This window comes from Dichomitus squalens (genome assembly GCF_000275845.1).
Source record: "Dichomitus squalens LYAD-421 SS1 unplaced genomic scaffold DICSQscaffold_32, whole genome shotgun sequence".
NCBI classification, from domain to species: Eukaryota; Fungi; Basidiomycota; class Agaricomycetes; order Polyporales; family Polyporaceae; genus Dichomitus; species Dichomitus squalens.
Window position 1 is genome coordinate 247,675 of NW_006766914.1, and position 15,889 is coordinate 263,563.

The window sequence follows — 15,889 nt, forward strand, 5'->3', positions numbered from 1 at the left end:
CGAGTCGGTGGCTTACGCGGCTGCCTGCTGCTGCAGACGCCCAAGGACGCGTAGGCGTTATTTGCTGGTATTTGGCAACAGCCTCTGATCCTAACACCTACAAACAACCACCGTCGAAGTATCAGAAGTTTTCACAGCATATCTTGAAGCGTTCTCGCGCCCTTCTCAAGAGTGGATGGTATTCCACTGATAGTATCACTGCAAATATGCTCTTGAAATTATCTTTTGACACTTCGAACTGCGTCGAAACTAGTACTCTTCTCCGGCAACATCAACGATTCTGGCAATTTGACTTTTCGCCCTCGCCACTGTGTTACCGTGCACTAGCTTCGAATTGCATCATGTCGGTGCGTACCCATATATCAAGAATGTGGCCCTGGTCGGTTCGATGCTGAGCTGGTTGCACGGGGGAAACGGACGACCAGGGTCGCGACCGCCGCGCATGCGAGTCATCGATTTACCCTCCACACGCTACTGCGGCAAAGTTGCTGTCGCAGTGACTGTCGGACCGTGAAGGCGTTTTGGCGCTGGATTTGGATTGTCCGGACTGCATGGTGTTATGCAGCACTATCCCAACTCATGCATGATTTATGCCAAAGCAATATTGGCACCCCACTTTGGCAGCTAACGTGGCTTGCACGCGACGGCATGGTCGGCGACATGTGTTCTCCGGTCGGTCACGAGAGCCGGCGTCCGACCACAGCATCGCCGTTGTTCCCATCTTGCCTCTATTGCCGTCGCAGCTCGATCCAAGGTGGTGGAGCAGCCCAGGTCGTCGGAACTGATGTGAGAACTATAGCCTTCCACTAATCGCATAAGACAGTTGATGAGTACTACTGGAATCGAAAACATCGTCTCAGCCGCTTGCCACACTCCTCTCACGCCGCGGAACTCGTACGAGAGAAAGCATCGTATGCGACATTTTACTAACTAGACCCGTACAGGTGAAAAACATGACTCTTCATGTGCTGTTCATCGGTCCCGAGGTAGAGTCAGGGCAGCAGTACGCCTCTTCCTCCGAATGCTCTGCCCCCTCTGCTGGAAAAGTGTATTACGGAAGCACACAGTTCGGTACCCACGCGCAGACTCGTGTCCACCGTTATCCACGCTTTGATATAAGTAGGTTTCCGTCAAGTGGGCGGATCAGGTCCCGAGAGGCCCATCCTCACGAAATTTCCTGGCCCGATGGCGTTCAAATGCTATTCATGGGATGCGATCCTGCGATCCTGTGATGCGTCTTCCATCGTCTGCGTCAGAGCTTATGTCGGCTGACCGTCTCACGAAGGTACGATCTCTGCAATCTTCCTGTCTATGGAGCTCACTCTGCTTCTCACAGGCCGTCGGCGCCCCATGTGCACTCTCTCCCGCCCCAGTTAAGATCTGCTGCCAGGTGAATCTGGACATCGTGCCTCGCTCTTCTTACTCACCGATGCTGTGCTGGGAGCCGGCTGTCACGGAGGGGTTAAGGCGCCCAGATCCATACGCACCAGAGTGAGGTGCGACCTCGATTTCCTGCGTCTTGGCGAGGTTCCAGCTACTGTGACCCCCCCGGGGCGGCAATCAGAGCGCCTCCTATACTGTTTCGAAAATTATTCTCGCAAGGCGGCCGAGGCGAGGGAGCCATGCTCCGTTCGAGCCTGGGCCGAGCAAGCGATCTCTTTCGCGCATAGGTAACGGGATGTACCTCCGTGCGTTGATAGCAACCGTCATGAACGGACGGCAGATTCTTTATAGACGTCGACTGGGGAGTGCACACTCAATCCACTACGCAGCTCCTTCTCTGCCTTCTATCCTTTCTTCTAGATTGAGCTCGACAGCTCGGGGCTCTGTACTTTGTCCACCTTATCCCTTCCTTTGCCTCCCCCCTCCTTCTCTTTGACTGTCATGTCCCTTACAGGCGCCGCGAAACCTTCCTCCTATGGGTCCATTGTGAAGGATGATTTATCCATCATCAACGACAATGAAGCTGTGCCAGACTACGATGACTTCTCGGACGGAGGGTCAGCCGCCTGGCTTACCGTCTTTGGGGCCTTCCTCGCACTTTTTTGCTCGTTCGGCCAGATGAATGCATTCGGCACATTCCAAACGTGGTATACGACACACCAGCTGCACGACCTGCATCCCTCGACGATAGCATGGATCGGCTCCGTGCAGCTATGGGTGTTTTTCTTCTCCGTATGTACTCACTTCCGATTGGCCTCGCCCGTTGACGTCTGCTTACAGTGATTTGCGCCTTTCAGGGGGGTTTCATCGGCCGCGTGTTTGACATGTACGGACCTCGCATGATAATGGCGCTGGGCACTGCCATCTATGTGTCGAGCATGATGCTCACGAGCGTCGCGCGGGATTACACCCACTACCTGGCCGCGCAGGGTATATTATCGGGCCTGGGAGTCGGAATGCTGTGAGTAGTGGCGCCGCACAGTCTCAAGCGACCTCTTCCGGTACTCTTCGGAGGCTCACGATACGTCATCTCGCAGGTTCTATCCTCCGCTGGCGTCAATATCGACCCACTTCAGGAAGTATCGCGCAACGGCGCTGGGCATTGCGATGGCGGGCTCCGGCATAGGTTTGTTCCGTTCTATTCACGGGCGGTTTCAGCCTGCTGATGCTCCTAGACAGGTGGGACGGTGTACCCCATCCTTCTCCAGTACCTATTTGTGAACGTCGGGTTTGCTTGGGGCGTCAGAGTGTCTGCGATCATCTGTTTCGTAATGTGCACGACGGCGACTTTCACGGTGACTAGTGGAGTCACTCCGCAGGCACCTGCGAAGGAGAACATGTCATGGCTTGATCTGCGCGCCCTGAAGGATCCTAAATTTGCGCTGCTTGTGGTAGGAAGCTGTTTCATGTCCCTCGGTATGTATTACAGCCTATCTTCCATCTCCAACCTCCCAATCTCTGGCCATTTCTCCGAGCCCAATCCACCTCCGATCTAACGGCCGGTGCATATCGGGCTTCGGACACATCGAGATCGCATCTCAGGCTCTAAATTTTCGTTCGCTTGGCTAACACCTACTTTGCTACAGGCCTCTTTACGCCGTTCTGCTACCTCGTCTCGTACGCCTCGGACCACGGCGTGCCCTCCGGAACGGCATTCTACGTGCTCGCCGTGCTGAATGCGGCGAGCGTCCTCGGACGGGTCGCTCCGGCGCACTTTGCTGACGCGTTCGGACGCTTCACGCTCCTCGTCCCGTGCGCGTTCCTCGCTGGGCTATCCACCGTGTTACTCTGGCCCGCGGCGGACTCGCTCTTCGCCCTTGTCGCATACGCAGCGTTTTACGGCGTCTTTTCCGGGGCGTTCAACGCATTAATCGTACCGTGCATCGCCCAGATTTCGGACATCAGGGAGATCGGGATGCGCATCGGGCTGCTGTACAGCATCATTTCGTTTCCGTGAGTGATGCATCTCAATTGCGGTTTGTGGCCGGATTGCGATCTGGGGTGCTCATTTTGCTCGGCTGCTCTAGATCCCTTGTCGGTAATCCAGCAGCTGGGGCATTGCTTCACGTCGGACATGGCTCATACACTGGCCTAATTCTTCTAAGTGGCACGAGCGTTATGGTCGGCTCAGGGTTCATGTTGTTGTCGAAATTGAAGATTAACTCGGACATTTTTGCGCGGGTTTAGAAGGTACTGTCCCTCATTGACAGAAAATTGTATCAATATTGGTGGGCTGTAGACAGGCATTGGACTGTTACGCATGTAATGTATTTGTAACATATTCATATTTATTACATCTGTCTCTGGTTGTTCCTGCACTCCCATCATCCATACAACGGTTTGTGATGGTTTCGAGCGAAACGCCGCTCCGATCGGGTGGGCATCGGAGGATAACATGCACGACGACCATCTGGGGCCATTCATACATCGTGTGAATCATCTTCCTAAGCCGATAGGAAAGCCCCGTCTCGTCCGGCAAGGCTGCCCGTCTACTCAATCGAAACCGATAGTTTGGCGTGCCTAGCTCTGCTTCCGCTCAAGAGAGTTTATGTTGCGTGCTCAACGTACGTCCGACCGGTCTACTAAGCGTCCATACTCCGAATGTCTGTTGGGCCGTCTCTCATTCACGCGCTTGAGCGTCTTGCTTCCCTGATCTGTCTACGCCTGCATGGCTTGCTTCTGAACATTGCTGGCGACTATCCGGACGTCGGCCACCGGAGTTCTAGCTCAGATGCATCAGTGGATGCCTACCACGGGTTCCTTTCCTTTCCTGATCCCGTTTATTGCCCTGCGAGGCCGTGCCTCGTGGTAGGCATTAAGTACATGTTGTATCTACTGCTGTAATGTGATGGGTTGCTGTACAGATGAGAGGGCGCGAGGCCCATGCTATCGAGGGGTTGTAAAGTAGGGGAAGTCACGTTGAGGGAGGGTGCAAGTGGATGGTATCGTATAGCTGACAGGGGCAAGAGTAGGTAGGAGACTCATAGAGGAAACAGGGCGTAGGACATGTGCGTTGCGGCCGCCCGACTGCCCCCGGCCATCTAAGGCAAGGAGTCGGGTTATAAACCTGCCGCCCTACGGGTACGTATGCGCCCCTGGGTCCTGCCTCTTGCCGCGGTCAGGAGTACGTACAGCGGTATCCCCGCCGTCCGTCAGAACTCCCCTGCCCCTAGAGCGGGCGGACGCCCGCAACGCACAAGTCCGGGGATCGTCGAAAGTGCCGTTACAACGGCTGCGAGAGTGACTACGCTAAGGCTCTAGCTAGAGGAATCGTCACAGGTGGAGGGTGTACCTGTCGAAGAGAAGTAGTCAGTGAGGTGTTGTGCGAGTGGATGGACGCATATGCAGGGGCCAATCAGGCGCGCCCTACGAGCCCCGTTGCGGTCCTGCGGGTCTGTGCTGTGTTCCCCGGTCAGAGTTTTTTGGCGTGACATCCCCAAAAGTAAACCACGGGTTGACGGTGAGTACTGATGAATGGATCTTGATGCAGCGGTCGCGACAGCCATTGCAAGTATCAATATGGCCACATTTCCCGTTCTATGGGAACCAGGAGTTATGATAGAAGGTACTCTTATGTTCGACAGTTTGTTTGGGCGGAGGTTGCACTGGCAGTGGACTGTCTTCGAGATCACTGTCAGATTTCTACACTTGTGTGTGCATCTTCTAGAACCGATTCAGGTGAGTCGTCGCCCGTTAGCAGTCTATACATGAGACATTCAATAAAGTACACGCCTTTCGCTGACAGATAAATGCTGCGATCATGCGGTGTGCGCACCGCCCGTCGACTCTGCACATTACAAATTTCCCTTCCGATATCCCGTTACGCCGCTCTTCTCGCATTCTTACGTTCGCGCGGAATTCTTTTCTGCAGCCATTCAAACAAATCAGACGCAGCTAGATGTGCCGGAATAGTCCATACCTATATCCTTCCACGTCGACCGGAGTCCCTCATGTCAACACGGGCGTTTCCAGGACCGACGGGAAGCCGAATCATAGCCCGAACAGCACAAGTCATCAGAAACCGTAGTCCGTGATCTCAGCCAGATGTCAAATGTGGGCACGGCGCATAAAGCGGGTGTGCGATGGTGAGGCCATAGGATTCATCTCCCCCAGCCGACACTGCTCGGGCGTTGACGTGCCCGCTATGTCCCCCTCTACATTGCAGCTGGTATTGGGACTGACAAGTCTGTCATAAGAGGAGTCGAAAGCGTACAGCAAGCAAGGCCCGATGGTCCACGGAACCTACGTCGCATACTGAGCACACCGGGCAAATGCAGCTTATCTGGCATCAAGTCTACAGCGGCCACTGGTGAGAGAGCGATGAAGGTGCACGTCCACAATTCGCCCTACGACGGCACATCTGACGAGCAAATCAGATTCAACCGACTGACTCACAGTTCCATTCTCGTCAGACGCCGGAACTGCTGATCATGGAACGATGTACAATGCTTACCAACGTTCCAAGGCCTGTCTCCTATATCCCAACCGCTCAATCCGCCCTCGGTTCGTCTCCGGTTCGCGGTGACTCCATACTGGACGTGCATCTTCTCTGCATGCCACACTATCAACTTGCATGTTGCAAGAAACGCATTGTGTCCGATGGAAGGTTCCTCGAATCCAGGCTGATGAGAGAGTTTGGACTTTGTATGGCACGGGTATATGAGAACGCATCAAATTTTGCGTACCTTACGCCGACAGTCGTGGCTGCAAGCGCGTTATGCTTCCACGAACATCCACCCGCTCACTTCATGCGCGCATTACCCCGGCACCTCGGACATTTACCCATTCGATTCGCGCGAGCAATTCCCTCCAGACTTTTCTCCCATCCAAGTAGACTGTCGGACGCACATCCTACGCGCGGCATAGTGTGTAGGTCTTGCGATGCTCGCACTGTTATGGCATTCAAGGGTCAGGCTGGCCTTGATATCGAAGTGATCAGAATCATACAGGCTCGACATGATCTCCACCAGAAGTTAGCATGGAGAGTGTTATCGGAAATCGTCTTGTCTATTACGAAGATAACGGATGAGAGAGTGAACTTCGAGACATGTGCATCGAAATAACGGTTCTGAGATAGTGGAAGGAGGTAGGAAGTCCAATATAAGCACTCACGTGACACGCCCGGCTGTACGCGGATTGCCCACAACAACTCGAGACAAACTCAGAAGTTAGCTGCACTCCTTCGTCCCGCGCGTTATGTCCTCCAACACTAAACCGACTCTCCTCCCAGTAGATGTCATTGAAGACATCATTGACATGTCCAGCAACGACCTGTGGACTCTTTGCAACTTTTCGCTTTCCTGTCGCGCTCTTCTGGACCGCAGTCGTCGCCATATCTTCGTGCATATCTATATTCGTAGGAAGGATCAGCTTGAAAACCTCTCGGAATTCCTCGACGCTCGTCCATGGCTTCCTCCGCTTATCAAGCAGGTCACAATATCTCCTGGAGACTACCCTGAGCTGTTGGGGGTGGTCCCGTTGCCTCTCTTGACCAGGCTGCCAAACCTCCATTATTGGGGTTTGAAGGACACTTACTCTGAAGACAGGTTTACGCTTGTGATGCACCGCTCGGCCTTATTGGGGCTTAGAGCGCATGGAACCCATATCAACTGCCTGACCATCAGTGGCGTGTTCTTTCCCAGTTGTGCCGACCTAGGACGCTTCCTTCTCGCCTTTCCTCGCGTGCAAGATTTGACCTGCATAATTTGCAGAGGTGGAAGAAAAATCAGTGCAGCGGATAGTGTATTACGACAGCGATTGGCCGAGACGGTCCATTACAAGCGCTTAACCATAGTGAGCTTCACCTGCTGTTTCACGCAGAAGGTACAGCATTAATTATTATTACTAAGGCTGATGTCGCTTCAGAAGGGTGTAACGGATCAGAGAGCAGCCACATTTCTGACGGAGATATCGCAGAATGCCGTCGAGCATCTCGCGTGGTACGTGGATCTCAGTTACGATGATTGGAAGGACAATACTGCAGGTACGCCGTCAATGGTTCGTAATTGATTCTATAACACACCTCATTGGTTATTCGTGCAGGGCCTCTTCACTTGCCCAGACAGTTTCCCTTTCTGGAAACACTCGTGGTCGACATAAAACTCTGTCGCTGGCAGCAATCTCAAGGCTATGGAAGGGGTCTTTTGACAAGAATCATCGAGATTCTTGCACACATCCGTCTTCTTGATCCGGCACCCAGTAAGGGACCTACTGTTACAATCAGAATCCAGTCCGACTGGCTACACAAGCTCTACTACTTTCTTACCCTCGATATCACCACCGAGGTTTGCCAAGAGCTCGAAAGAGTTATGTTGAGCATCTCATCACCGTGCATCGTCATGGTACGAGCCGGGGCCACAGCGTATACTCGTGGATCTTACAGGCGACGGTTCTGGACCTCCAGAATTGATCAAATATTTGCAGGACTTCTACGCGCGAAACAGTTCAAGGGATTTCTGAATCCGATTGAGAGGAGTGACGGTGAGTATCTTCCTTCAGTATGAGATGAACTTTATAGGTCTACGGCTCGGACTAATGCTGATCTCTCCTAGGTCATACGGTAGCTCACGAAGAGGCGGTATCAGTGCTAGTCGCTTCTACCAACGGCGAATGGTTCGCGAGCGGATCGCTCGACTCCACCATCATAGTCTGGGATGCGGAGAGCCATACCGCTGTCTGGGACTGGGTCGCACATGAGCGGTGTGTCGACGACCTCGCCTTTGCACCTGACGGCCGATACCTTCTGTCGGTCGGCGGCGACACCACGCCCAAAGTGTGGGATCTGGCGAGCGATGCCGTACTTGCCGCTACTTTGCACGGTCACACAGCTCACATCCGAAGCTGTGCATGGTGTAGCACGGGCGAGTGGCTCGCTACTGGCTCGGACGATGGGTCCGTGCGGGTTTGGTCTGGCCCCGGCAATGGGGGCGACGCGTTCCAGCAGTGCTATCTGCTTGCGGACCCTCAGTGCGGTGCGGTGGGAATCGTTCGCGTCCTGTTCTCCCCGGATGCGCGCTGGCTCCTAGCTCTTCACACGCCTTGGAAGGAGTCACGCAACGGCCACCACCTCTGCCTTTGGGATGTTGGTCGGAAGTTTGACCCTGGCCCTCTTCAAAAAGTCCTCGGTGGACACCCTGGCGCGCTCTTGGACGCCGCGTTTGACCCTGCTTCCCGCCGCATTGTCGCTGGTTGTTTCTCATGGGACCAGGCATCCGTGTTCATCTGGGACATCGAGACCGGGGAGACGCGTTCGACGTTGCCGACGAAGAAGCCGACGAAAGAAGTTACGTTCTCTTCTGACGCAAAAACAGTTTGCACCCTTGCGACCAGCGACGGAAAGGTCGACTGCTGGGACGCTGAGCGCTGTACGATGGCTTTGTCGCTTGAGGGACCAGGATCTGACCACCGTCTATGTCCTCGCTTGTCGCCCGATGGGAGGTACATAGCAACGGGCTCAAATGGGTCTTGTGGGGTAGTCACGCTATGGAGAACGAGCGACGGATCGTGCGCAGCGGTTTTGCGGGGAGCGTCGGAAGAGCGGTCGTATACGAGAAGTGCTTTGGATCATCTCGTGTTTTCCGGCGGTGGACATTCGCTGGCCTACGGTGGTGAGTTGGGACGCATATTCATCCATGCCATCGATGATATCCTATCAATGTAAACCGTACAAGCCACGAGATTGAGAATTCAGATATGGTATGCGACGACAGAAAACAAATGACCGACGCTCGAGTCTGGTTCAAACAAAATGACCGGTGTGAATGACCCGGTCACCGGTCCGGTCCGGAACCGAGGCTTGCTGCCACCTCACCCACTCTTCGTCAACTCCTGTCATCTTGACTCTGTACGAGCCTCCAGCCTGTTGGATTCCTTTTTCACAGGTGACTGAGCTGCCAGTACAATTGATCTCGCATATGCTACCAGCTTGTAGTCAAGTTTTAGCTAATGGAGACCTACTCTATGCCACTTTCACGTTCCTGCCACCCAATTGCGCCCGGCAACTAGTGCGATGTACGACTGTTTGTCGTGCATTCCACGAGCCGGCTGTCCGCCTTCTATGGAGGTATATGTCTGAACTGCTTCCTTTGTGGCAGCTTCTCGCTCCACAGAACGTCCGTATTCACAGATGGCCAGAGCCAGAATCGGAGTATCTCAAGAAGGTACGACAACCTCGATAGATGGACATGATTTACCTCTCAATTTGGTCTGCACAGATTATATCTGCTCGGGAGTATGAGGATCCTGAGCGATGGAACCGCTTTCTATGGCATACTGCCCACATCCGCGAACTAGATCTTGATTTGACTTCGGACTCGGAAGAGCACCGCGAAGCTCAACTCCTTCTTTTACAAGATATCCTCAAGCACAATGGAGGGAAGTCCGTCCTTCCTGCTCTGTGCCGAATAGAATGGCTGGGGAGGTCACCGGCAGATGCCTGCGTCTTCGCGCCGTTGTTCGTGGCGAGTCTGCGCATCGCAACCTTCCGCTTCGACTACATGGACGACTGCCCCGCGATTCTCACATTGCTCCGGAGACTCCGTGAATCCTCCCCTTTCTTGGCTGACATCACGACGGACCTCGGATATACGCCTGAAGCGGAGTCGTCGCTCGTCCAGGAACTCACTGCTTTCGATCACCTCCGTGGCGTCACTGTCAACCACCTCTCCCAGCTTTCCGCATTTCGAGATCTTGTCACCAAGTCCAACATCGCGTCCGTCGACGTGTCCGAAGTAGACGATCCATGGCTCGCACTATCCCCGCCGTTTGCAGTCCACAACCTGCGCGAGCTGTCTTTGTGGGGACAGTCAGGCCCGCTCATCTCCCTTTTCCAGTCCGTCCGTTTCCAAGCCCTAACGCATGCAAAACTCTCGGTGTCTTTTTTCTCCAGAGATACATCTCACAGTCGGCGACATAATATCTCTCCTGGCGTCGTTTTGCACTGCCGTATCGCTCAGCAGCCTCCAGAACCTCGAACTCAGTATAGACGGTTTTTTTGCCCAGAGACGACCCCTCGATGGACGAGTTCGCACTGGGCGACGTGGTGGCACCTATCCTACCGCTGCGCAACATGAGCTGCTTCCGCTTCTCTACATCGGAGACGATATACTGGAGCGCCGACGACGCCGACATCCGGATGCTCGCGCAGGCTTGGACGAAGCTCGAGGAGCTCATCCTCGCGTGTGCCACCCTCCCACCGAGGCCGACTCCCAGTACCGCCCTCCACCACCTCTACCACTACTGTCCTAACCTCCAAGAGGTCGTGCTGCCCTGCATTCGCTGTCCAGTCGTCGGCGTTGACTCGATTCCGGCTCCTGCGCCGGATCGTGCACCCCATGGGCTGAGCTACCTGTATGTCCATGGATGCGTGCCCGCACATGGAGCCGATCTCTCAGATGCGGAGGCGGAGGGCCTGGCAAGGTATATCCTGGAACTCTTCTCTGGCTTGGACATCGAGGGGTATAGGTTTGCTTTGGACGAATGTGAGCGCGCCCGGGCCAGCTACGTGGACGGAGCATTTGACACAGCGGCAGGGGCAATGGAGCCGGGTTGGCAGAAGGTTATGCAGTACATGTGTTCTATCGATGTAGGGGAGGGTTTGTCTTAGATACTGCTTTCTATCTCATTCGCAGGTTATAGAAAGACACGAGTTCTGAGGGGGGGCCTCGGGGTACCCGGCTTGCCGAAAAAGAGCTTGCTCGGCGAAGGCCCGTTCTTGGGGATCTCAGAGAGCGCATAGTCATCCGAGAAGGTATGAGCGAGTGGCAGTTGTTGTAGCCCGGGCTGGGGTCGTCTACACCACAATCCACGTGTCAGCACCAGACCCCACAGACGAGCCGCGGGCAAACTCATCGTTGTGTGACTGCAAATTGTATCAGTCGGTCAGGCTGCCCGCAGTTTGAAGACAGTGATGTAGGCAGTCTCGAAGACAGTGTTGTAGCACTTGCCAGGGCAAAAGCCAGACTGGAAAATGCACAGTGCATTCGATGAGCAACCGTCGCAGTGGGGTCGTGACATGAACGCCTCGGCAAGGAACGACCATGCGCATCGAGGAGCCTCGGGGGATGCTCTCCTATGGGACGCGATTCTCGCTGTCCCTTGCTCCAATCTTCAGGGTGCCAAGGACACGCATCACGCCGGCCTCTACTGTGCGGTCGCGTGGTAGTGCTTGTCAGGTCATGCTGAGTATAAGGTCGTATGTATAGGCTCGAGCTCAAATGCGCGATAGTTACCATCCAAAGTCTCTCCTGCGTGCGTCCTTCTCCCCTGTCTATGCAGTGACGGTGCCGCTGTATAGGTGTCACGACGCCGAGCGCTTCAATGTTGCGATCAGCTGTGCTTGAGTGTGTAATCTTGTACAGCACCACCTGTAGAATTGACCATGTTGTCCATCCCGTTACCGATACAGGCTTGCACTGGATAGGTGGAACCGTGTTTGTGTCCACATGCACTCTCAAGCGACTGTTCTCCCATTTCTACTGGATGCTGTCCCAGTCCATGAGGGTTGGGAGAAGATGGTGCGGTTCATGAGCTTGATTTGTAAAGAGAATGACCTGCAGTAGACTCTACTTCTACGGGATGTACAAGAATGTAAGACTACAGTCAAACAATAATCCCACGCTCCAGATCGCCGTTCAGCCAACATTGCGAGGTCAGAGGTCGGGAACAGTGAGTCAGGAAGTCAGATCACCACACGGAGGTCACCTACAGCAAAACCTTCCGCCTTGCGGCTCCTTGAAACGTGAGAGAGTCAGTGTGGACCTAACGTCTCTTAACGTTCAACCACAATTCTGATTTTGTGCTTCCTATACTGGTGCTCGGATACGTGACTCCGGAGATGTTCCAGAAAACGGGCCTGTCGGAAGGCTCGAAAACGAAGTTCCCGAGCAGCTCGGACAAGACCACCTCTGTTTCCTCTTGTCAGCCTGCTGTCTCTGCTCGCACTTCCGAATGACAACTCACTCATCTCGAGCTGCGAGAAAGTGAACCCGCTGGCGGCGAAGACATTGAGCATCACAGCAACAAACAGATGAGTAGACAAGGAGAGCGCTCACATGCACGATCGCCCGCCGCCCAAAAATGTCATCCTAATGCATCGTAGGCAATTTCAGCGTCTGTTCGTGCCGGACCAAAAAGACAAAGACGTTTACAGGTGAGAATATACCCCGGGGATCGCTGCCCTCTCCACTGTCTCTGGAAGGGGACCAAGCCAGCGTTCCGGCTTCCACTCGTACGCATCGTCTCCCCAGAGCGCCTTGGAGCGATTGCACGCCATCATCCCGATGACGATGTCTGTACCGCGGGGAATGACGAGGTCGCTTACGACCGATCCGTCAGTACCGTGGATGGGCTGTGAGAGAGGTAGGACGGCGTCCTTCGTGGTCCTGGAGCACTCAACCCGAGATCAGCTGGGAACAGAGACAATAGGATTAATATGCATACCCCCGAAAGGTCTGCGGCGCAGGAGGATATCTGGTTGGTTCGTCAGATTGGTTGCGAGGAAGGATACGCATGTTGAGGACGTACAGCCTGAGCGTCTCCCGACATACCGCGTCGAGATACGGCAACGCGTGCAGCTGGTCATAATCGAGGTCTCCTCCAGCAGCTGTACGTGCTTCTATGACCTCTAGCCGAGCTTTCTCCTGTACTTCCTGATGTTGCGCAAGCAAGTGAAGTATACGAGACAAAGCAGTCGACGTCGTGTCCATCGCTGCGAAGAGGATCGAGCTGGGGCAGGAGCGTGTGCTCGCTCTATCGATGCGCCGAGAAGACGACAGGTGGGAGCACTCACGACATCTGTCCTGACACCTCTTCATCTGGGAGGCGTTCTCCGACTGGCACCTCCATATTGGCCTTCACTATCGTCCGGAGATCAGGACGGTCCTAATCAAGGTACAAACGTGCAACCTACACAGAACGCTGATGATGTCTTTGTGATCAGCTCCATGCGTGTCGACAGCAGCTTTCTTTGCTTGAAGAATCTCGCTCGACTTGGCACGCATGGTGTCACAGATGCGGATCAACTCCTGGACAGAAGGGATCGGCAGTATCTCTACGAGCCATCGACGTAACCACGACGGGCCAAGGAAGCCCACGAACGGTGTCAGTTGGCGCAACAGCATCATCTCCGCGCAGGTTGCGACAGGCCTGCATGAAATGATATCAGCTACAACTGGGTGGTGCACAGACATTACGGACGCACGAGTAGCTCTTCACAGCATCCCCGTACGCATCCTGCACGTCCTCCGTGAGCGGGTCGAACGAGTACCCGAGTCCGCTCTGTCCGATGAGCTCCAGAGCCGCTCGCCCCATCCATCCGAGTACGTCGACCGCTTGCGGATCTTCTCCGACGCGGGTCGATATCGCGCTCACCAGCTGCACATAGGTCAAGTGAGCTGATGATTATGTCGGGAGAGGTCGAGCAGCTAGCTACCTTGTGCGTCACTCCATAAAACACGGGGACAAGGCTGCGGAGATGCTTGGGAGCGAAGATAGGTGTGAGCATCTTCCTTTGCTTCCGGTGTGTTTCGCCTTGGCAGCCGTGCGGGTCAGTGAACGCGATATCATCCTTAGGATCAGACATTGCACCTGTGACGCATGGAAGTCCAGGGCCGAGCAGGATGCAGTTACTCCTGATGGTGATAAGGTCGGCGCGCGGGCACAGGTAACGCCCAAGGAGGGTTGTCACGTACTGCAGATACCATGGCGGCTCGTCGTATAGGGTGTTATCCTTCAGTATATGCTGAAGGGACAAAGGATCGAAGATGTACAGCATTGGTTTCTAATGTAGACCGTGTTAGCCAATCATCCGTCAACGTTCCAGAGGACTTGACGGACCCCGAGCAGGCCGCGTAACTTCACGATTGGCCCATACTTCTCCGCGATGTGGGAGTGGAAATCCCAGCTTTGCGTATCGGTTATCTGAGAAAGATGACCTGCGGCAGATGTTACCTTACACTGTCCGAGTGAAGAAGACGTGTCGTACCGGTGAGAAACGATGTCGCGATGGGCCCTGGTACGATATCCAGAGGAGACTTGGGGGTGAGAGCGCGGACTAGTCTCCATGCAAGCAGAGCAATGAGAGTGCACACGATGGCCGATATCATGGAGGGGAAACGCCTCAGGCTCAACGATCGGGGGAACGCTCAACACGTCGAGTCTACCAGGATATATACTCTTCTCGGCTGGGTCTATTCATGTGTTGAGCGTGTTCGACTCCGACAACCGCATGTCTGACAGAGTGTAACGATAGTGGATCTCCATAGGAAGGTACCATTAGCGGAGAAAGCGAAGGTAGATAGTGGGAGACCACTCACCCGGCGACGATTGAGAGAAGCGTCCGGTGTTTATGTTGTCGAAGGCCACATGCGCGTGCCTCCGGATGTACATCAGATGCCTTGGGCGCATACTGAGCAGCTTCATCATATATAGCCAGATAATGCCGGAAAGCTTTTCAGAGCAAGGCCGAGCAGAATACCATCATGACACTCGCGATTCAAGCTCATGCGAACATGGGATGCGAAACTTCGGGTGATAGAGGATGAACGCATTAGCGCCTGGACGTCGACTCTGCGGAGAATGCCGGCAGGAGTCAAACGCCGTACCAACTTTTTGCTTTCCTTATCTTTTCAAGTTACTTGCTGTGTGTGCTTCATGCTCTAACATTCGCGACACTGTGGCCATACTGTGGCCGTGTGAATGCTTTCCAACGAATGCTGTCATACTGTCCATTTCGTGAAGACCAGTCTCTGCTAGTCTTGTGAGGAGGCCTTTCAAATGTATGCTGGCCCAAAGCTCACACCGACATGTCAGATGCGATCCACTCAGTTGAGACACACCCTCTGGTAGTGATTGCAACGCGGACAAACTTGAAACATAGAATAGTACGGCTTCGGTGAGTTCCTCTCGTCTCTCCTCCGTTAAGTCAAGTTCTGCTCGCACTCCAGTATGCGAAGTCTGTATCTGCCAGTATATGACAACCATGATGGCTACCGCATTGCCGTGCGCTTGTGGCAATGGTGTGGAGATTGGCAGCGCTGGCCTAAGCGATGAGGCGCGCGTCCAAGCGCCAGGTCCTCGCATAGACCAGATGGCGAGCATCTCCAAGAGATAACATCGGCTATCATGCTCCTGCTCTTGATCTCACCTGCGTAGCTGATAGCGGCGGTCCCTCATTGTATCTGCTTCTCCTCGCTAACCGCTGGTCCGATTACCTCAAAACAACGTGTGTACAATACTCATGTACGCAGCGAAGAAAATGTTTGGTCCAGATTTTGGCGAAAGTGCGCGCACTTTGATGAAAACACATCTTAAAAAAACTATACCAAAGACTTCAAGCCCCCAAAGCATACAAATGGATTGGTGTATTTCGTTTTGCAGGCAATAGGGTATGGACCATGCTATTAGACAATCTATGGAGGCAACCAAGGACAGCGGACAGCCTAAGCGC

The 15,889-nt window shown here is 54.2% G+C and overlaps 3 protein-coding genes across 3 annotated transcripts; 2 read left to right on the forward strand and 1 right to left on the reverse strand.

The window, feature by feature from the left end:
* Window positions 1–1,884: 1,884 nt before the first annotated feature.
* Window positions 1,885–3,630, forward strand: DICSQDRAFT_162636 (MFS general substrate transporter; the record flags this gene model as incomplete). Its single annotated transcript, XM_007368155.1, has 6 exons — window positions 1,885–2,175; window positions 2,241–2,404; window positions 2,481–2,569; window positions 2,623–2,859; window positions 3,030–3,396; window positions 3,471–3,630. 6 exons carry the CDS (start codon window positions 1,885–1,887, stop codon window positions 3,628–3,630), a joined length of 1,308 nt encoding a protein of 435 aa, XP_007368217.1.
* A 3,043-nt stretch (window positions 3,631–6,673) lies between these two features.
* DICSQDRAFT_138831 (WD40 repeat-like protein) lies at window positions 6,674–9,103 on the forward strand (the record flags this gene model as incomplete). Its single annotated transcript, XM_007368156.1, has 4 exons — window positions 6,674–7,236; window positions 7,312–7,426; window positions 7,486–7,923; window positions 7,995–9,103. Exons 1-4 carry the CDS (start codon window positions 7,003–7,005, stop codon window positions 9,101–9,103), a joined length of 1,896 nt encoding a protein of 631 aa, XP_007368218.1. The 5' UTR covers window positions 6,674–7,002.
* A 3,098-nt stretch (window positions 9,104–12,201) lies between these two features.
* On the reverse strand, window positions 12,202–14,776 carry DICSQDRAFT_109345 (cytochrome P450; the record flags this gene model as incomplete). The annotated part of the gene is made up of 15 exons (XM_007368157.1): window positions 14,757–14,776; window positions 14,426–14,697; window positions 14,278–14,375; window positions 14,133–14,221; window positions 14,029–14,072; window positions 13,874–13,971; window positions 13,643–13,815; window positions 13,352–13,587; window positions 13,232–13,298; window positions 12,967–13,167; window positions 12,883–12,912; window positions 12,591–12,824; window positions 12,495–12,527; window positions 12,403–12,431; window positions 12,202–12,347 (listed from the first exon to the last, which is right to left on the reverse strand). The coding sequence occupies exons 2-15, from the start codon at window positions 14,544–14,546 to the stop codon at window positions 12,202–12,204; spliced, it is 1,599 nt and encodes a 532-aa protein (XP_007368219.1). The 5' UTR covers window positions 14,547–14,697; window positions 14,757–14,776.
* Between the last annotated feature and the right edge of the window lie 1,113 nt (window positions 14,777–15,889).